Source organism: Ptychodera flava, chromosome 9 (assembly GCF_041260155.1).
Source record: "Ptychodera flava strain L36383 chromosome 9, AS_Pfla_20210202, whole genome shotgun sequence".
Taxonomy (NCBI): domain Eukaryota; kingdom Metazoa; phylum Hemichordata; class Enteropneusta; family Ptychoderidae; genus Ptychodera; species Ptychodera flava.
The window spans coordinates 9377360-9399863 of NC_091936.1; the positions used below are offsets into that span (position 1 = coordinate 9377360).

The window sequence follows — 22504 nt, forward strand, 5'->3', positions numbered from 1 at the left end:
GCAGCACCTACTCTCTTAGTATTTGGTGTACAGGTGCACCTACGGGTGGAGATGTAAATCTGTACAAATAAATATGTCAGCGACAAAATATATGCAAATGAGGGGAAAAAAGGAAAAATCCTGCAAATGGCTAAAGCTCAGTAAGCATTGGTTAGATTTGGTTGAAACTTAGTATGCAGATTCCTATAGGTATTCTAAATAATGTGTACAAAATTGGGGTGAAATTTGCATGTTTGTATTTTTAGGGTATTTTTTCCGTTTTAAGTCAAAAAATCTTGTTCTCTGTAATCACTCGTCTGATTGCTATGAAACTTAAAATTCATGTTCCTCAGGATGATCTCAGTCATGCTTGTACAAATTTTGTAATTTTGGGGCAATTTTCCCAATTTTTGATAAAAAGAAAATTTATCCAAAAACTACTGATTTGATAGCTTTGATATTTGGTATACAGGTATCTCAGATTAATCTCAATATACTTTACTTTACTTTACTTCATTGCCAATTCCAAATATAAGTATAAGTATACAAGGTATACAAAGTATACAATGACGAGGAAAGAGGCAAATTGGAGCCAGGAATAATAGCTTAGAGCTAATCGAGCCCGCCCCCATTTTCATGAAATTTACATTGCAATATTTGTTTAAAGGGGCTAATTATGTCAATTGTTAATCAAAATTCTATATTTAATAAATGAAAAAAATAGATAAATATTCACACATCTTGGTATTCACTTAAGAGATGCTGTCTTAATGAGTTTATAAATAAATCTTTTGTTTCTCTTTGTTTGACAATATTGGGTAGGCTGTTCCAGACTTTGGCACCCGTACATGAAATCGAAAACTGTCCTGCAGTTGTACGTACTTTCGGTAAAGGCAGGTTTGACCTAGTTTAAATCGAGTGTCATAGCAATGATCAGCTAATCTAAAGTAATCACTCAAATTATGTGGTATATTTTTATGATGCAAATTAATCATGAATTTTCCCAGAAGTAATTTATGAAGTTTATAGACATCCAGTATACACAGTCTGAAGAATAAAGGTGCAGTAGATTCTCGAAATCTTGAAAACGTAATTATTAATTCGTACCAGCATATTTTGGGTGATAAAAATCTGATGTAAATATGATGGATACGTACTTCCCCATACCTCAAGACCGTACATAATATTTGGTTCAATAAAAGCTTTGTAGAGCAGTACTAGAATTTGCTGTGGTACATAATTTCTTAGGCTAAATATTATTCCTACTTTTTGAGTATAATTATGTTGGAATTGGCAATTTCTTTATTTTGGGGGCAATTTTTGCGTTTTTTGGTCAAAAAAATTTTCAACTAAAACTTCTGATCTGGTAGCTTTGATATCTTGTGTACAGGTTCCTGGGGTTTACGTAAATAAGATATATCGAAATTAGGATGACATCTGCAATTTTGTATTTTGGGGTCAATTTTTCTCATTTTTGGTCAAAAAATTTGTTTCTCAAAATTTACCAGTCTGATTGCTTTGAAACCGATTCTTAGGGTTTTTGTTATTTTGAAATTAAGTTGAAATCCTGAATTTTGAATTTTGGGGCAACTTTGCGAAACTCAATTTTACTGTGATATCTTTTATTTTGTATTTTAAAGATTTTTTTGGGTAATTTTATACCTACTGGAACTAAGATTATATAATGTGGTGATTTAGTAAGCATTTGATATGGTTAACTGTATTTGGTGTTGAAATGCAGTAAAAAAATCATTAGAGAACATAGCTGAGGTGATTTTAGCAAGCTTGGTTTCCAACAAATATATTCAATTTTTTTTTCAATGTTTAAGAGTGGGGGAGGGGCGGGGGGGGGGGCGAGTTCCTGGTAGATTTTAAAAAATTCCAAACAAATGCCAATAAAAAATTCACCCAGAGAAGGTTTGACAAAAAGAAAAGGTTGGAGAGTGGGGAAAAAAAGAATGTAGAATGGATCGGATAAAAAAGATAATGTACCTCATCGATCTTCAAGACACCACCCCTTATCAAATGGTCCATCCCTGATGTATTTTTGCGCGTAATTAACCATGCAGTGTATTTTTTAGTTTAAGATGTCAAGTTAGGTAAGGATTTGAAAGAAATAGTCAAGTTCACCACAGTTTAACTTTATATCTTGTGTCATCATCCTTGTGTAATTGGTTAAGTTTGTAAGTTGTTCCAAATGTGGATGCACCAGCTGTTCTGGAAGAAAACAATGTTTACTTTTCCCTGTAGGGTTTCTGAGTTAATGTTTGTATGTTGAAGTCTCTCCATGTATCTTGTGTATGGGCAAAATGTAAACACTGGTTGCATGTTATGTATTTCAGTCTATGTCAAATATTGTATAATGAAAAATCAAGAACAGTTTGCTGTGTGCTTGTAAAAGATAACATATTTGTCAATACATAAACTGCCTTGCAGATTGATTGTCTTAAAGATTATCTCAGAAGTAGATAAGGAAAAGAAAGTAATCTAATTTCTGTAACATATTCACTCTAAGGCCTATACTTAACTATTTTATCATTACATTCAGCTGTTTGTAATATCTTTATCACTCTCCATGGGCCAAGGCACACTTTGAGTCAATGTCATCACTCTGTGCCAGTCTGTGTATGTCAGTCTGTCTGTCTGTATGTCCATGTTTCATACAATTGTTGGCTTGTTTTGGTAACTATATGGGAGCGAACAGTGATGTTGTCACTATTTTTACTTCGTGTGCGCACGTATGTATATATGTGTACATATAGATGTGTGTGTTTAATTCTGTTTACATGTGTACAAATTTACAATATGTCCGAGTTGCATCAATCGGTTCATTCAAATTTGTTTTATAGCCTGCAATATTAAAACACTGAATAAAAGGTATAAATCAGAGAGGAACATTTGCAAAGAAATTCTAAGTTCATGATACTTTGCCATACCTATTTGTGTATGTGTAAGTTGTTTGTGTGATATTGCTTTCCTGCAACAACAAAAACACTTGTTGGGAATACATATTAAATATACAGTACCTACTTACATCAGTTAATTTGAATGAACAAATGAAAAATAGCTTAATGCTCTTATTTCTTTCAGTTGGTAATTGTTGAAGAGACGTTAGCGACCACGGCTTCCCTTAATAATGGTGCTTGGCATCACATCTGTTTGACTTGGAGCAGTACAAATGGTGACTGGAGGATTTACAAAGATGGTGTATCTGAGAAAAGTGGTACAGGATTTCAACGAGGACGAGTCATCAAAAAGGATGCAACAGTGACTATCGGTAATTTTCATAAAAAATGGCTTATTATTGTACTTGTATTAGTGCCTTGTCGAGGTTTTGCAATCATGGGATTTGACAAATTTGGCTTTTCGATCACCAAAGTGAGATTTGAGTCTTGTTATAGGACAATACCAATTATCCTGATAATATTTGTTTAAATAGATTTAAGTCCCCAAGAATAATCCTAGCTCCTCCTGGTAATTTTGACATTACTCTGTAACATCCTGGATGTGACATTGTGCATTACATTATGCAAATATACCGGTATCTCTTGATTTGTCTTTCCTGGCCTTCTCTAATCCAACTGAATTCTTATCATGTAAGTGTTGTTCGAGTATCAGAGTGAAATTTTTAAAGACATTATAACTAAGTTCTTTGGAATGTTTTACTCTGCAGGTCAGTATAAAAGTTCAAACACAGACATTTTCATCCAAGGCAGATCTTTCATCGGAGAGATGAGTCGACTTCACATGTATAGTGCTGTATTGAGTGCTGGCAACGTGAATAAACTGTCTGCATCGTCAACTCCTCTTGAAGCAAAGTGTTCGTTAAGTTATGCAAATAGAGAGACCCTTATCGTGGCTTGGCCAGATTTCTTACAATCATTATCAGAACAGCAGTACGAAGCCATGGTCCGGAAGCCATCTTGGTGCGGAGGTAAGAAACGCTAAAAATGTCATATGCCTGTGTATGGTTAAAGCTCAATAAGCTGTATCTTTTGGCTATTTTTTCAGAACTTTTTTGTTTTTTGGTTTCCCTACACTTTCTGCATTGACTCCCTAAACTGTAATTTAATGCCAATTAAGTATTTAGCATATCAACACAAGCTGTATGAGTATAATCTACATTATTATTGTTGAAAATTGTATTTAAGTCTGGACTAGAATTCACTTGTTAATAATAAACAATGATCACTGAACACATACAATGCTGCAGCGAGGTTAGTTTCTCGTACCTGCAAATTCGACCATGTCACATCTTTTCTCAAAGATTTACATTGGTTACCGGTAGAGGCCCGCATCAGATTTAAAATTTTGTTGCTAACATTCAAAATTTTCCATGGAAATGCACCTATTTATCTGAGAGATTTATTAGATTTATATGTACCAGCTAGAGACCTGCGATCGCGTGACAAATTATGTTTAACCCAGCCCCATGGCAACTTTAACAAAACATATGGACAGAGAGCGTTTTCAGTGTGTGCACCCTTACTATGGAATGATTTGCCATTTGAAATTAAGACTGCCAGAAGTGTAAATAGTTTTAAGCATAATTTGAAAACCCATCTTTTTACTCAGTTTTATGTGTAATTTTCTGTTTTAATTTTCTTGTGTGGTTGTACTTTTCAAACTATTTTATCCAGCTATGTACAGTGCACTGAGACGTACGTGTAGTGCATTTGAAACAATTTTAATAACAATAATAACAAGGCAGTATTGCTGAAGGCAATGAGTACTTGGGCCGTGATAGAGTAATTTTGAGGACAGTATATACTACTATTCAAATATGGTCTTGAATTTCCTCCTGTCAATTAGGCCTTTGATTAACTGGTTATTAAACGAAGCAATGGCATGACAACGGCAAAATATGTCTAGCAACTTTTGTGGAGTGTGAGGCAGGGGTTCTTTATTTATAGTGGAAATTGCTTAAACTCCTTAAATATTCAAATTACAGCAAATTTCTTTTGTTCTTGATGGTAGATGTACTGAGTTGTGGACAAATATGTATATTTGAGGTCAAAGGTCATTGAGGTCACGTAACGTTTTGTCAAACAAATTATATTGCTAAGTTATCCCTATATACCAAAAATTAGACCTCCAGCTCTATTGGCTCGCTCAAAATAAGATATGTGCATAATTAATAGAGTACAATATGTGGCGTCATAAGGTGTCCCATCATACCAAATATGAAAGGTTTAGCACTTGTGGTTACTGAGTTATGGACAATAATGTATATTTGAGGTCAAAGGTCACCAAGGTCACATGATATTTTGTCAAAATGTCTGAGATATCTGCGTGAACCGATGGACTCACTGATGGACTCACGGACGGATATGACCCAATCTATAAGCCCCCTGGACTTTATCCGTGGGGACAAAAAACTGTGTCACTGCATCCTTTAGGCAATATGAATACGATGAGAAACTAAATTTTTATTTTTCTTGGCCTTATACATGGGACATTGGGAGTCTATGGAGGTGTAAACTAAAAAGTCCTCTAACACGGCCAAATTCGGTCGCATTGTGAAACAAATCGACGTGCATCTGTATGGGGTTGGGTACTATTCTTGTGCAAAGTTTGAAAGACATTGACCAGGGCATGTCTGAGATATCTGCGGGAACGGACGGACGGACGGACTGACATGACCAAACCTATAACTCCCCCAGGACTTCGTCCGTGGGCACTAAAAATAACGCAACAGTTATTACAGCTACACTGGCGGTAGGTTCATATCCAGAGCCCCGTACGGTCTGCCGCCGTCGCTTGAAAACAATCTCATAAACCTGGCCATATGGGCAACTGTGTATGTGCAGCTAGCTGGATGCTTGACTTCCCGGAGAAGGCGAGCTGTCACGTTCAAGCTCAGGATTATTTGTCGATCAAATTTCAGTAAATTTACCTTACCTGGATGAAATTTTGTCTATAGGCTGAAATTTCGCCGAAGTTTGACAAAATTGCATCGATTTTTCAGGTTCATATGATCATATCTGACATTTTTGAGTTTTGAGTGCAGACAGAAATAAGTTTTGAGGCAACATGGCTGCGACCCCATGTTGACCCCTAGCCCTGCGTACGATGGGCTAATTGTACTTAGCGAAATAGCGAAATGGCGAAATGACGAAATCACGATTTTTTTCAAATTGCACAATGAAGAAATAAAGATACTACACATAGAGAAATTACCTGCCACCTATAGTATGCTGTATAATCGATATTAAGCCGAAATACCCGGGTGCACACTGAATCTGCACGGTGGATTCCAAAACCCATGTGTATGAAGTGCAGGTTGGAAATTGATAAGAAAATCTGCTGAGTTTCATCTGAACAAAGTCAAATTCAGTGAATCTGCACATGTTTTGATTCTCAACATCGAAGTTTAGCACCAAAAGTACGATAAATTTGGCGAAGTCGCGCGATCGCGAACCCGGAAGTTGACAGCGCACAAAACCACGTATACCTCGAGGCTTAGGGACAGACCATTAGATTTTGGGAGGGGTGGTCACGATCGGATTGTGAAAAAAAATTGTACAACTGAAAATTTCAAATTTTCTTTTTTTTTTCAAATGAGAATAGATGTGCAAATTATTTTTCTGAGTCTTGCAGATTTATTTTACTTCATTGTGTTCTAAATATTTTGTATATTTTGCAATGTAGTGTGAAGATATTTCCCCCAAAACTTTCTGTTCTGAATTTTTTTTCCGTTTCTGACCACCCCCTCTGAATATCTAAAGGTTTGTCCCATAGATCTCTTGTACCAAGATAAAAATGTTTTGCGTAAGCGTGCACGCATACACGTAGTTTGGCAGGAGTATGTGATAAAACGGCGGCCAAACAAATAAATTAAACCGACAATGGTATCATCGCTAATCAGTGCCTTTTCTTTATACTGCAAAACACATGCCAGTTATAAACTTGTTGTGGTCGAAATACTTTTTTGGTCAGTTTGGAAAAAACATATGCCAGCTGTTTGTTCAGTGACTCGAAAATGAATTTGATTCCGAGGCCAATTTCAGCGATGTTCAACATGGCGCTTTACATGTAATGTTGTACTAGTAAGAGTAGGAGACGATTATAAAGCATACTCTAGGTGGCAGGTAATTTCTCTGTGTGTAGTTTCTTTATTTGTTCATTTTGCTATTTGGAAAAAATCGAAAATCGTGATTTCGCCATTTCGTCATTTCGCCATTTCGCTATTTCGCGAAGTACAATTAGCCCGTACGATGCTATGTGCTACAGCTAACACACAGCATCGTACGCAGGGCTAGCGAGAGAGTTGCCGACATCGACGGTTATTTACGAGAAGTGAATAAAAGACTGTCATTTTTGGAAGCGATCGAGTAGCTGAGGTAGGCTGGGATACGACTTGGGCCCAAAAACGCTGAATTTCGGCAGTAATTTGGCTTTTTACGTCAAGTCCCAAAATGGATTTGAAGTCACCGATCCGACCCTACGTACGGGTCTTTGCAGGGCTGTGGTGAGCGGGGCGATTAGCTGTAGCGGAACACACAGCATCGTACGCAGGGCTAGTTGACCCCAACGTGAAAATGTGTTCGCGATCAAATCTTCATATATTTTTTTCAGAATTTTCGACAAAATCATTGCTTCTTAAATCTTTTGTAAAATATAAAATACTAAAATAAAAATGCGATGTGCCATGTCTCCAGATTTCTAAAATATCGTTCGTTGACCGTTCGACGGAATACTCATTTCGCAAACTTGTGACGCAGTTGAAATTCAATACTGACCGCCAAATAATCTTAATGAGACGAGATCATTCTAGACATCCTCCAAATTATCCAACCATTCGCGTTAGAGTTCAGCTCGCTTAGAGTATCATAACATTCTTCGGCCTTCGTTTAGATCGACCCTAATCTCTCCCATTTAGGAAATAAATACACAAGCCACCTTGACAAAACTTCGTGCAGCATCCAGGACCAAACGCACTGCAAATCTGTCTTGACGTCATCATCTCCTTACATGGTAATCGGCATACCGTATTTTTTAGCAAAGGAGACACAGAATACGTCGGAGTATTCAGTTTCAAAACGTATTACATTGTGTGATGTTGTCAAAAAAAGGTGATGTTACTGCAGTGGTATAAATTACAAAACACAAAAGTTCAAATCAGTTTATTTTGGACTGGCTTTACCCAACATTTCATATTGTTTCTTATGCCAGATTTGACCACGTGCTTACTGGCGACCCCTTTACATGCAAATTTTGTGTCAAATGGTGTGTTCTTCTGGAAAAACAAACGTACGATTTCTATATGAAGGAGGCGAAATTTGCCCTCAAAACTCGAAACCACCCCTTTATGGGGTGTACCTAGCTATTTTGAACGAGCTTCTCGAATCTGCAGTTCTATTTCGAAATGATGGTCTGGTTTTCTCAGCTCAAGGATAAGTGTTCTCCATCGCTGTGGGCATTACTATTCTCAACTGGGGGTACAGTTACCAGTCGTAATGTTTTTCATTGTGTCCGGGATATAAAACCTTTCCTTTTCACTCTTTCACTTTGATTAAGACTAGTCCACATCTTGTCAGCGATTAAACATGTTTCAAGTTTAAATGTTAAATTCTGGTCTCGAGCCCTCCTGTTCAACCCAACTGAAATTACCCCTCCCACTTTGGCTCGTCCAGTGGGTGTAGCAAGGGTCGTGCCATCGCCTACTAAACGGAGGGTGCATTAATTGTTGCATTTCGATGCACATTTTGATTATATTCAGAAGATTTTGTGGCAAAAACTCAGATAGAGAAGCATTAATATTCACATCTCACTTATTCAAGACTGGCTGAGAGTAGTACTTCCATTCAGTTAACATCATTACGCCATTTATTATGCCAAGAAAGATGAAGCCAAGACATTTTGCCCTCCCTGGTCTCAGCCAGAAATGGTTATACCTTACAGAGTTTTTTCCCACGGAATGAAAACAAATGTACTTGGGCTGAGGCCCAAGTACAATAATAATAATAGCTGTGTTGTAAAAAAGAATACTCGAAATTTAAGCATGACAAATGGATTAGGGTCAGACACAGTAGATGATATACAGAAGCAGAATACTGAAAACTTGCCACAAGTTACAGCTTATGTCCCTTCAAAAGAAATATTTAGCTATAATTATGATGATCATTATCAAGAATTTACTGTTGATAATTTTTGAATACTGGTCAAGAAGTTCAGTACATGTATTTATGTCTTGTTTAGCATTAGTTGTATGAGATTTGCTTTTAAGTCACCTGTCTTCACTGTCTATGTGTGCATATAACTGGAACTGTTGGTTTGAAATTTCTTAAGAAATTTGCAAATGGTCTGTTGCATGTCTGCTGTTGTGTAATTTTCATGCCGAAATTAATGACTGCTGCAAAAATTGAATATTTATTATCACATATGAGAAAACTTTTGCCATCTTATATTGTACAATGTTGTTTCTGTTTACTGACACTTTACCTGTGTAGGTACAGTAGGGTTCATTTTAGGATCCAATATTTGCACATCGTTTTGTTGAGGGTCATTGCTACAGTATATGATATTGGTTTTTATAGGTATCAAAGATAACTCATCAAAAAGTGTCTGCCATATGATAAAGGAAAAGGTTTGTCTTGAAAGACAATCTTATTTTAATTCTTTTTGCAGATATTGATGAGTGTGAAGATGTCAATACATGTCCTGAAAATAGAAAATGTGTAAATGTACGATTTGGAGAACCCCAGTGTAAATGTTTACCAGCCTGGGCCGGTGATGATTGCCAAACTGTCGTCAACTGCTGTGAACCAAGTAACCCATGTCAGAATGGTGGAACTTGCACAAAACGAATTGGTGACTACACTTGTGAATGCCCTCCAGGTTACATCGGAAGCGACTGTGAAGTGGAAGCCAATTTCTGCCTCTCCAATCCCTGCCAAAATAGTGGAACATGTCTGTTGCACATGTATAGCTACTCATGCATTTGTGCAGAGGACTATACTGGACAGAACTGTGAGAAAATCTTGACAGCAGGCTGTAATCCCAGTCCGTGTCTCCACGGAGGCCACTGTATCCAGGAGACGCCAAGTCGTATCTCGTGTCAATGTGATCAAGATCACCAAGGCGACTACTGCCAAACCATGTTCAGTCCATGTGAATTTGACCCTTCACCCTGCTTGAACAATGGAACTTGCAGCCCGGCATCCTCATTTGAAAATAAATACCGCTGTGACTGTTCTGATGGATACAATGCTGTTAATTGTGCCGTGGTCAACCCTTGCCATGCCAATCCGTGCAGAAACCATGGCGATGTGTGTGTCAGAGATGAAAACAGCGATCAAGGTTACACTGCATAAAAACCCCATAATACTTACTGTATTAACATGGATTATTGCCTGTATTTTAGCTGAAGAGTGCATATACAGATGAATACAGTCAAGAATCCATTTTTTGTATTCAGCAAGCCTGTATTCATGTGGATTCATGTGAATTTACGTGTATTATACTATAATACAGGCAACTCATTAATGTGAATTTATCTGAATTATTGGGTTTTCATGCAGTGTTACCTGTGTGAGACATCAGCCCCTCGGATTACTCCTGGACCACTAGTTTATGCCAATGACATCTGTACGGCTATTGCTGAACCATGTCTAAATGGAGGTGTGTGTCGCCCTGTGTCCTGCAAGGAGTATGAATGTGACTGTAGCGAGACATCATACTTTGGAGATCTGTGCAACATGTATACAAGTGAGTATGACATATTTCACAGGCTTGCAGATGTTGAAACAGCTAGTGCTAGCATAGTGATTCTAACCCTGTACGTTTGCAGGTCCATGTCTACTGTGAAAATAATCATGTACCTATGGTATATGTTTCATTTATAGCAATGCTTATCTTCATGACGCATACATTGTAAATCAAAAAAACAATTCACAGAGTGAAAAAATGACCACCATCGCATGCTTGTCAGCAAAGCGACAGGCAACGTCTTTGCTGCGGCAGGTCAAAGTTACTTAGTTACATGCCTGTAATGGTTTGGTGACAGGCTTTTGGTTAGCTTATATAAGAGGTGGGATAATTAAATAATAACACATGAGAGCGAGGGCAATATCACGATTTATTGCCTGCCCAAGGGATGGTGGTCATGATCGAAATACTGATGATGCCCGAGCCGTAGGCGAGGGCATCATCGGTATTTCGATCATGACCACCAGCCCGAGGGCAGGCAAAAAATCGTGATATTGCCCTAGCTCTCATGTGTTATTATTTTTATTACACCGAACAAGCAAACATGCAAAGAAACAAAAACACAAAGAATTCCTCGAGTACAGTTCGCCTTCTGAGTCCGGACCTCAGCGTAAAATGTTGTCAGTGCCGAGTCTAGGGTTGCCGCTAAAGTTTGCCGATCTCCTCGGTGGCGTATCCAAATTTGTTGCTTGCATAGTCGCTGAACACAGAAATTGCATTCCTTGTTGCCATTTTACTAGCATCAAAATATCGTCTAACTGTACCGGTGACAGCTCTGCATGACGTTTCGCAGCCATAAGTTGCCAACTGCAAAGTACAACAAGCGAACGACAATTTGTTTTGCGCAGAAAGGATGCGCAGTAAGTAAAATGACGTCATCCATGTAATATCAAATGCAGAGGGCATCATCAAGTTCCCAGAGGGCATCATCACATTCGCAGAGGGCATCATCACGTTCTTTTACATGTCACGTGAGTCGTGTTTAACCAATGGCAGTGCACGCTGAATGAGTGAGGTGTAATAAAATGGTTTCAGTATGCAAGTTGAAATTGTCAGGGTCTGTACTTTTTAGCCCAGGCAAGCAACCCTTTAAAACCAGATATGAACTGAATGGCCTCGCGTGCACATTTTGTAAAGTACTTCTTGGGGTATTGGCTTTTATGAAGAAGGAAAATGTGTCAATAGGTGACAAAATTTGTTCCCGAATTTCTCAAAATTAGAATAGTTGGACGATAAAATGTTTCAAAGTTATAATATGAATATAGAATGTAAAGTACAGCCGTGTGAGGGCGCTCCATATGCCCGGCTTAAAAAACAGAGCGCCCTCACACGACTGTACCTTACAGTCTACATGTATATATTGAACAGTGACACTGATTTTCATTGGCAATGAACAGTCAGAGGTTCTGTTCATAACTATTGAATGTTTGAAGTCGTGTGGTTGTATTGGTAAGAATGAGAGAAATACATTTTTAGTGAGGTCAAAGGTGAGGGGGTAACGCCAAAATTTGGCTGGTTTGGTTTTATACTGGTCTCCGGTGAATAAACAAACAGCAATGCCATAATATGTCATCAGTAGAATTATGTGACAGAATCAGACATGATCTATGATGTTGAAATTCGAAATGTAGTACTATCAGTCACATGGTCTGCAAGGAGTGTGTACCGAATTTTGATTAAGCATTATTTATGCAAAGATTTATACATACATATTATAGTTGAAATCAAAGATTTCTCTGGTTATGTGAGCTATTGTTGTGGTAATGAAATCAGAAATCAGCATGCAATATAGTCTACATGCAGTGAAAGCATTAATTTTCTGCTGGGTTTTAATTTTGCTATTTTGATTATCATTGATAAAACCACCTGCAGTAAATTCCAATGAAAATGAAACATAACAATAGCAACTCATGTACAGCTGACTATGGTGCACTTGTCAGGCGATGGTCGATGATTCTGGTTATTGCCTATATTGTCAAGTTCAATGCCTAATTTACGGAAACACGAACTCTGTCTAGTGTATTCGAAGCTCTGCGTACAGGTTGTGCACACGGCCTCTACCACGTGGTGTCCTGTGGACAGTGTGGAACAAGACGTCGGCCTACCACCGTACCGCCGGGAAACGCAGACCTATTGTACGCAGGAGCTAGCCTACTGCTGCTGATTTAACATCAATGCCAACATGGAAATCTCATGAAAAATTTGTCATTGTTGGTCTGTAGCTAATACAATCTTGAAAAGCAACTTAAAAGACACAGACTGTCAATACGTCGCCATAATATTATGCTGATCTCAGCGGAACCATGCCGGAATATAAATTCGCTGACACACACACAAGATTGAAAAGTGTCACTCTACATCTCATTCTCAGAGAAAAATGCATTGATCAAATATTATGACGCTTACCTTCGATAATCTAGCTTTTGGTTCGCTATGTCCAGAGTAACCCACACGATTCTTAAAGTCAAACGTCGACACGACGACATCAACAGTCAAAACTCAAGATTAGCGATCAGCGCGGCCGAGTGACTGAATTCAGAAATCACTTTGTGTAAAATGTTTTAGTATAGCGCCCTCAAACATACTTATTTAGCCTCCCATAGACTTATACAGGCCACAAATTTTCTTTTACTCATAACTTGATAAATTCGCAAAGCACACCAAAAACTAATCAGTTCTTGCAAATTTGAAGAACAAATTGTGTGCGAAATGTGATCGGAATCTGCCAAGCCGTTTTTGAGATATCGTGCTAACAGACAGACACACACACACACACACACACACACACAGAAACGCCTAAACCATAACCTCACTGCGCGCATGCGCACGCGAGGTAATTAATTAACTGCTCAGTTGTCCAGTTGTTTTTATTGACATTTTCTACTTCAACCTCCCTCATGTATCCTTTTAAATAATTACATTAACTATTTATAGTCTAATGGTTACCTTATTTGTTTAAATTTCTGTAAGCCATTCTATTTGTATATTTACTCAACAAAGCATTGTTATGTTTAATCTACATATTCTGCCCATCAAAAATACATCAATGTTTGTATTTTCTCAGCTTCATTCACCAGACATTTCCTGCATACATGTATCATGTACCGGGTACATTACATTATTTAAGCATTTGAAGAAATCAACTGCTGCACACACTTTGTATTGACCATTTAACGACAGATAATGGATGAAAGATCATTGTATTGTTTGTCGTCACCTGAAGTATTTGCTTGAAAAAGACAGAGTATTAGTTTCAAAAGTTTGCTGTAGTCTACAAATACATGTACAGTAGTTGATCTCCATGACTGCTATGATGATGAATTTGAGTGCACATTGGTGTTTTGATCTCAGAAACAAAAGACACATTTAAGCGTTCACTTTTTATTGCAGTACAATTTACTGTACGCATTATATACCTGGTTTATTTATGTAACTTATAATTTTTCAGGAAAACGGCATTACAGTGGTCGTCTGAAGATCACAGACAGGGACTGGAGTAAAAGTTTAATAACTGACGAAGAATTCTCATCAGAGGTTGTGACCGCTGTTGCAAGCATCTTCATTGAAGTTGATGGCAGAATAGATGTGGATATTACTAATATTCTGTAAGTTAGTTACTTTTATTGTTGATTACTCAACGGTTTTTCATTGTGATGGCAGCTGTTGATTGTTGATTTGAAAATAAACCCAGTTCAGTGTTGTAATAAATATGTTTGTAATCCCCACATGGTACTCAAGTTTAAATTACTGCAATGTTCTAAAGTCTAAGAAATTGTTCTTTTATCTCTACCAGACGTGGCAGCATTATTGTGGAGTTTGATCTCGTACATGAAGCAAACATCACAAGGGACGAAGAAATGACAGATGAAGCTGCAATGAAGGAACTTTTTGACCAGTCATTACAGGAAGGAGCACTTCCGCCTTTCGCCGTCTCTACAGACGGTGCAATTTTTGATGAAAAAGGTAAGGCCAATACAGAAATGGCTCCAGGCTTTTATGTTGTTTTCACTTATCCATCATTGTCAAATTTAACGTACTGCTATTTTTGTGAAATGCTGGTACAATATACATGAAGAGAAACACAGTTACTGAACAAGTTCATGTATCTCACAACAGATTGTATGGCTGGTCATTGGTCCGTTACTGGAGTTGAACCTTGTACGCCTTGCCAAGAAGGATCCTATCAGAATGCCAGGGGAGCAACAGCATGCATCCTGTGTCTGCCAGATACACCCAATTCAAATACTGGATCAACCAACATCTCAGATTGCTATAGTATGTAATGCCATACAAGTTTGTCATCAACAAACTTTCCCATCAATGTGAATAATTAGCAGATAGTTACTATTTGGTGACAAAGTTTGAATTTTTCTAGCAAGAGGCAGTATGTTATGTCTGTAAGTGTAATCAATGGCAATGCAACTGAGGAGAAGCTAATCAATACAGGTTTTTTCTGCAAACTGTGTAACAGACTGCCTCCGAGGCAACTGCTCAGTAAATGGCATCTGGAGGCAGCTATCGGTAACTCATTGCGATGCATGCATCAATTATTCATAGCAATGTGACTTTTCCATAACACGCACAGTAGCTACCATTGCTTATCCCAGGCATTCTTTACTATGTAGCAGTATACCATGTATTTGAAAGTTGGTCAAGCATTCCTTTTGTATTTGCTGCTGAATTTTTATTAGCTCCGCTGTCAGCGACGCGGAGCTTATCAAATAGGTTGATTTTCCGTCGTCGTCCGTCGTCCGTCGTCGTCCGTCAACAATTGCCTTCTCCTCTGAAACCGCAAGTCCAATTGCTTTGAAATTTTATATGCAGTTCACTTGGGGTGACCTCACTTAAGTTTGTTCATATTGTGGTGAAATTTGCATATTTGTATTTTTGGGGCAATTTTTGGTGTTTTTGGTAAAAAAATCTTCTTCTCTGAAACCACTTGTCCGATTGCTTTGAAATTTGATATGCAGTTTACTTAGGGTGACTTCAGTCAGATTTGTTCAAATCGTGGTGAAATTTGCATATTTGTATTTTTAAGGCATTTTTGTCATTTTGGTAAAAAATCTTTAAAAATCTTCTTCTTCAAAACTACCAGTCAGATAGCTTTGATATTTGGTACATATGTCTCTGGGCATGATCTATTTCAGATTTGTTCAAATTGTGCAGAAATATGCAAATTTGCATTTTTGAGGTAATTTTTGCCATTTTTGGTCAAAAAATGTGTATTTCCAAAACTACTCATCTGATAGCTTTGAAATTTGGTATACAGGTTCCTACAGATCACCTTAATGATAATTGTTGAAATTATGATGAAATCTGCAATTTTGTAATTTTGGGGCAATTTTTGCCATTTTTGGTCAAAAAATGTGTTTCTCAAAAAGTACTTGTCTGACAGCTTTGAAATTTGGTATACAGGTTTCTACAGATGAGCCAAGTAATATATATTGAATTTCTGATGAAATCTGTAATTTGTATTTTTGGGGCAACTTTTGCCATTTTTGGTCAAAAATGTGTATTTCCAAAACTACTAATCTGATAGCTTTGAAATTTGGTATACAGGTTTCTATAGATTAACTAAATGATATTTATTGAAATAATGATGAAATCTGCAATTTTAAATTTTTGGGGTAATTTTTCCCATTTTTGGTCAAAAAATGTGTTTCTCAAAAAGTACTGGTCTAACAGCTTTGAAATTTGGAATACAGGTTTCTATAGATGAACTAAATTTGATCTTTTGAAATTATGATGAAATCTGCAATCTTTATTTTTGGGGGCAATTGTTGCCATTTTTTGTCAGAAAATTTTATTCTCAAAAAACTACTCATCATATAGCTTTGGTTGACATGTTCTTAGAGATGATTCGATGTGATATATTCAAAGTATGATGAAATCTTCAATCGTGTATTTTTGCAGCTTATTTTAGCCACTTTTTTCTGGTCATAGCATTGAGCTATCAAAGATTTCCACCTTCTCCACCAACATGTGTCAAAAATAGTTATTCTCTACATAAACACAGCGGAGCTATATCGGCCGCTAGGTCGCTTGTTTGATTTTCCACCTGGCAACTTTGCTCAACAAAAAGATTGTGAGGGTGAAAGGTCATAATAAATGCATATACCAAGTACATTTACTGTGTGATCATAGGTCTGGCCAAATTGGCATATTTAATACTATTTAAACCTTCCAGACAGTATGAAAGTGAAGGAAAATGTAGGTTGATATGTCTTGCTGCTGATACACAACGCGCCTTGGTCCACCACTGGATATCATCACTGGACGGTCATTTCACAGATGCAAACATTTCTCTGCATACCAAAAGCAGGGCAACACAGGTTGACAATTCTTGATAACATTTATTATAATGTTTGCATGTCGAGCACACATTTCTGATAACACATATTCGTTCGTTGACTACATAATTTATCTTTCCATTTTGTTAATAGGTGGATCCAGTGTGAATATTATAATAATCGCAATTATCATCTGCAGTATTATCGTGGCCATCGTTGCTGTCATCACAGTTATCGTTTGTATTCGTATGAAGAAGAAAGAACCTTTATTAATTGATCCTCCACGTCCACAGTTAGACCCAAACTGGGCCGATAATTTGTTGCCAGGACAACGAATCAGGCAGGAGGAAGAGAACAGAGCAGAGACACGTTCCCTGTATGAAGAGATTGATGAGCCAGAGACCATTACCCCATACGCTGAATTCCGTGATGTTGATGGTGAAATACCTGCTCCAGATTTGAATGCCAGGTCCCTGCCTACCCCGGGAGTGATCTCAAATCACCATCCCCAACCGCCATTTGCTCAACAGTTTCAGAACCAGAGAACGAGATATCCAGATTACAGAGACAGCAAGTACTTGGCGCCGAGTGAGTTAGGAAAACGAGGTCAAGAGGATGGTGACTATCTTGCCATGAGAAGTCACTCAGATGATGGATATCAACCACTTGACCACCAACAAGCAAGAGGTGAAAACATCACTGTACACGACGATGGATACCAACCCTTGGACCGCCAAGGAGCAAGTGGTGAGAACATCACTGTGCATGATGATGGTTACCAACCCTTGGACCGCCAAGGAGCCAGCAATGCACAAGAACATAAACATATGTATCTCAGCTTTAAATCAGCTCCAGATGGCGGTTCAGGTCAAAGAATGGAGATGAGGCCGATGAAGTCCGGTGTCCATCGTCTGCCTTCTGATCATGTTTACACCAATCAAGAAATCCAAGATGAATACCCAGAAGCAAAAATCAGTGAAATTCGTATAGACAACCTTGATGATAACTGACCTTGTAAACAGCAAATCATATTTTCTTTGTTTATAAATATGGTTCACAGTTATATACAGACAAATATAATCACAAAACTGACAATTACAAGACTGGTAAATTCCATAAACAATTTTTTCACTTCTGTAGTTTGGCAAATATATGATGTCTGAGCGCATCATATTGTATTCCCTAAATTATGATCAAAGCAGCAATTTGCAGTCTTAAGATAATGTTTTGGTCAAATCAGAAATTCCCTTAATTCAGTTATCTTCACATTGCATTCAGGTACAATAAATAATTCATAAGTTTTTATGAAAACATTCGAATGTAGAGCAGTAAGACTGTACATCAGTTAATACGCAAGAAACATTTTCAAATCATGCCTCATTTGTTTTTTGTTAATAAAGCCAAGTGGTATCATTTGGTACTCTGCTTATTTAATATTTTACTATATAAAAAAATACCATGCTGTTTTAACTGTACTTGGTTGGCTAATCATTCTTTTTTACAGTATCTTTAAATTGTAATTTGACATTTTTATTAATACTACAGAATGAGTTTGCTATTTGAGACATACCACTACCTTATGGAGGATTGTATTATTTTTGATCCTTGCAGTAGACAGATCAGTCATGAAGCAGTGAGTGCGAGCGATTGTAAACATTTTTTATGCAGCCAGTGCATTGATAATTATAGCAAATATTAAAAATTCCTGATAACCATGTAATTTAAGACAGCTTGATATGAATTTGCTGCGAAATTTACAAATTTAAATGAATTTACCCTTTGTTAGCTACTATAGACTATAGTCTATAGAAGCTATTGGGATGGGTATCCGTCCGGCGTCCGTCGTCAGTCTGTATGTATGTATGTATGTATGTATGTATGTATGTATGTATGTATGTCCGTTTGTGAGGCGTCCGTCCACTCAAATATCTTGAGAACCGCAGTACTTACTGATTTGATATTTGTTGTGTAGATGAAAAATATGATTTTGAGAAACTATTTTTTTTAATTTTTGATATTATTGAAAATAGGCAAATAATGCAAAAAAGGCGTTTTGGTAAAAAATCTTCTTCATAACCGCTGGTCAGACAGCTTTGTTATTTGGTATACAGGTCCCTAGGGGTAACCCAACGTAGATTTGTTCAAGTTGTGATGAAATATGCAAATCTGTATTTTTAAGGAATTTTTTTGTCATTTTTGGTCAAAATTTGACTTACATTGTATGTAATTCTTGTACTGTATAAACCCTATCAATTCACCCAGAAAAAAATAATTAATATGATTTTAAATAATTGAATTAATTAGGAAATCATCAAAGCCAAAATAATTTAATTGTAGAATTATCAGAAAGTTCAACTTTTCTTGACAGTTCATAGTGAAATACTTACCATCTTGGAGGATTAAAACATGTAAAGGCAACTATCCTGAATCCCAACTTTGACATATTCTGAACTGTCATTTATTGTGCCCTGTATGTTTAATATCTAAAAGAAATTGCTCAAAATAGTCAATAGAGATAGAGATAGAGAAAGTTCTAATTTACATTTATGGTTGACTTGGTAAGGATAAAATAAAATTACTTTTTGATGAAAAAATAGAGTGGTCAATTAAAAGAGTGGTCAAAGTGATAGGGTTTTTATGGTAAAGCTAGGCTGTAAGATTCCTCATGTGCTATTTATAGCAATTATGCAATCTGTGTAAACAGTGCAATGAAAGTTACATGATTCCTTATAATGCTTTTGATGACCTTGAACTTCTTAAGTTTCAAACATTTGTCTCTTCAGTGTGCTTTCTCTGAGTATGTACAGTCTCAACTTATTCAACAGAACTTACTTACAATGTTAATTTGAAAGTTAAAATGTGCTTGGTTAATAGGATGAAAATACTGATACTTAATTTTGTATCCATGTCTATAGTAGCTTCAGGGACTTTGGCCCTATGTTTTTATAAATGTTTACAAGATTCTTTATTTACACACTGACAGATGATTTTCAAAGACGCTTTGATCCAATAAATGGTGTTTTTGAGGACTGTTTTCAGCACTTGATTCCGTTTGTGTTCACTGTTGTATCATGATTTTAACATACAGATTTGGATGATTTTGTTAAGTAATTGAAGTCTTAATTCTTATCAGATATGTTCAATACAAATAGTATGCAAGAGATCACAGTAACTACATGTATAGCCTTTACCTTTAATCATAAAAGCATCTGATGTGTAACAGACGGCAAAAGTTATTTTCGAACTTTGTATCTTATCTCTAAGCACATGATGTGATGCTGGTATTATCCTTTCCATCACAGGTTCTCGGTTGTCCCTATTAACAGTTGTGGGGAGTAAAACTGAGGCTGTTCAACTGGTCTCCCATCGTCAAGTGGTCTGTATCAAAGGTTTGATAAATATCATTTTAAGATTGGAGACCAATCAAATTGCCTGGTTTTACGACACATTACTGCTATGATCTTGACATGTTCTTGCCTTCCATTTATGACTTCAATAGTTGTGGCTGGAGTGACTCCCCTTACAACACTATTAATAATTAAACTTTAGGTAAAAAAATCTTTCCTTTATTTCTACCATTGGAAAAGCAGAGAGATTGATTGTTAAATCTCAGAAAACCTTGAAGATACATTAGCTGAAAGTTTTCAAGTGATGTAAATTCTGTTGTTATTGTTTGTAAAATACAGTTTCGTTTTCTTTTTCCAACATGATGTCAAAATACCAAGTATATCTAATTTTAATGTTGATAAATGAATTGATGTCAGGACTTGAATTAAGTTTTCAACAATACCATGTTCCTATTGTATACCATGATGGTGTTAAAATGAATCTGTTTTGTTAGAAAAAACAATGAAAATATGAAAAGGTTATTTAAGGTTAGAGCTTTTTGTCAGTGTAAAAGAATTGGACCAAATTCCTGTATGTTGGTAATCTGCACTCTTTAAGGTAGTATGCACCTCCAAACTGAAAGACAAACTTTTGCTCAAACTTTCCTCAATGAAACTTTCAACCATACTCTTTTGAAATCAGGAATAAAAATAAGGAGGTCAATCAGCAAATATTTGCACAAGTGAAACAAATTTCCTAAAAGTTGGTTATATCTCAAATGTGAAATGGACACCATCCTTGTATTAATTCTGTGGTGGAAAAAATTCTGAGTTGTAATACATCTTGTGTTTTTTTTTAGGGCTTTGAGGTTTGCGCATTTTTAGTGTACTCAGAGACAGTAAAATATCTTTGTTTTCAAAGTTAAAGGCCTGTGTTGGTACCAGATTGTCTTGTCAGAAAATGTACCCATCAGATTACAATTTTAATGGAAAACAAAAGGCTATCACATCTCCATAATCCTCTTACAGACCAGAACAAAGGCGATCCCAGGGATTGCGAACAGTGCTTTGGTCACAAATATGCCCGAGGAAAAACATCAGTATGATAAATTTTGAATCCTGGAGGTGATTAACAACTTTCAAAATTAATGGTGAATCTACTATTAAAGTGAACAAAAAATCAGTGTTATAAAAAAAAGAAAACTTAAGGCATTGGAATTTTAAATTTTCAGCTTCCATGTGCCGGTGGAATGTGCTTACTTTAGTAAAAAAGAACGACGGAGTCTTGAAAAGGCAACCACAAGGAAGGTAATATTGTCTCTTGTGTTGAATCCTCAATTACCATAGAGTAAGAAGGAAGAACTCTAGCCAAAAAAGCAACCTGAATGTGAAGTGTCTATCTTAAAATTCTCTGTAGTTGAAATAACAAGACTGCTTTTCCAAAAGCACTGAACTCTTTATTATCAAACAGACTATGCTCCATGCGTTTGTATACAGAAGAAACTATATAATTACAAGTGTACATATTGTGTGGTGATATTAAATGACTGCATCAGCTCCATGCAGAGCAGGGTATCTTTGAATTTGACATGTATTCTCAGAAACAGAAATGTGCCAATATGTTTTGTGCAGTTTTTAAATGTGTAATTTTAATCTCTAACTGAATTTTCAGTTGAATCTAATCAAATAAAGTATTTATGCAGCCAGTTCCATGGAAAAATCATATATAGTGGCATGTTAGTTACTCAGCTTGTCACAATTGTCATTGTCATTAGTGTATGAGCGTCTACCCATCCAAGGATTGGTATCTCAGGGTGCCATTGCTATGGTCTCGGTCCGCACATCTGGGTATGTTTATTGGTTCAGCATTTTATAACATAATATATGTCATACATGTGTTTCAGGAATTATACAGGCATACATGTACTACTTACTTGACCAAACAAGTATTTGATCAGTGTAGAATTACTGCTGCCCTAAATTGAAGTGCACAAGAAAGTCACCAAGTCCTTATCAATTTCCCTCACATTTCACTAATACTGTCACTATCATGACATTAAAGGGGGACTGCCTCAAGCAATACGTTGATTAAAGTGGGTAACTTTCCATTGATCATATGCCAATGTTGCTCCCTAGAAACCATGTATACATGTGATTCTCAATCGCTGTTCAGATTTTGAACATCTCATTTCTGAAAAT

The 22504-nt window shown here is 36.7% G+C and overlaps 2 protein-coding genes across 2 annotated transcripts in view; both read left to right on the plus strand.

Annotated features, from left to right (window-relative positions):
• Window positions 1-10295, plus strand: part of LOC139140066 (fibropellin-1-like) — a 40464-nt gene extending 30169 nt beyond the window's left edge. Inside the window, exons 7-9 of the mRNA XM_070709074.1 lie at window positions 3070-3256; window positions 3653-3913; window positions 9610-10295. Coding sequence (XP_070565175.1) covers window positions 3070-3256; window positions 3653-3913; window positions 9610-10295 — 1134 coding nt within the window. The remainder of the gene's footprint in view (window positions 1-3069; window positions 3257-3652; window positions 3914-9609) is intronic.
• A 33-nt stretch (window positions 10296-10328) lies between these two features.
• On the plus strand, window positions 10329-21671 carry LOC139139931 (uncharacterized). The gene is made up of 6 exons (XM_070708895.1): window positions 10329-10689; window positions 14138-14294; window positions 14483-14652; window positions 14806-14964; window positions 17133-18756; window positions 19914-21671. Exons 1-5 carry the CDS (start codon window positions 10497-10499, stop codon window positions 17987-17989), a joined length of 1536 nt encoding a protein of 511 aa, XP_070564996.1. The 5' UTR covers window positions 10329-10496; the 3' UTR covers window positions 17990-18756; window positions 19914-21671.
• Window positions 21672-22504: the final 833 nt, after the last annotated feature.

Bases quoted from the DNA above. Each gene is read 5' to 3' on its own strand.
- LOC139139931 (XM_070708895.1), top strand. From the start codon at position 10,497: ATGCAGTGTTACCTGTGTGAGACATCAGCCCCTCGGATTACTCCTGGA. The intron at 10,690-14,137 runs GTGAGTATGACA...ATAATTTTTCAG, and splicing joins TCTGTGCAACATGTATACAA to GAAAACGGCATTACAGTGGT. The intron at 14,653-14,805 runs GTAAGGCCAATA...ATCTCACAACAG, and splicing joins TGCAATTTTTGATGAAAAAG to ATTGTATGGCTGGTCATTGG.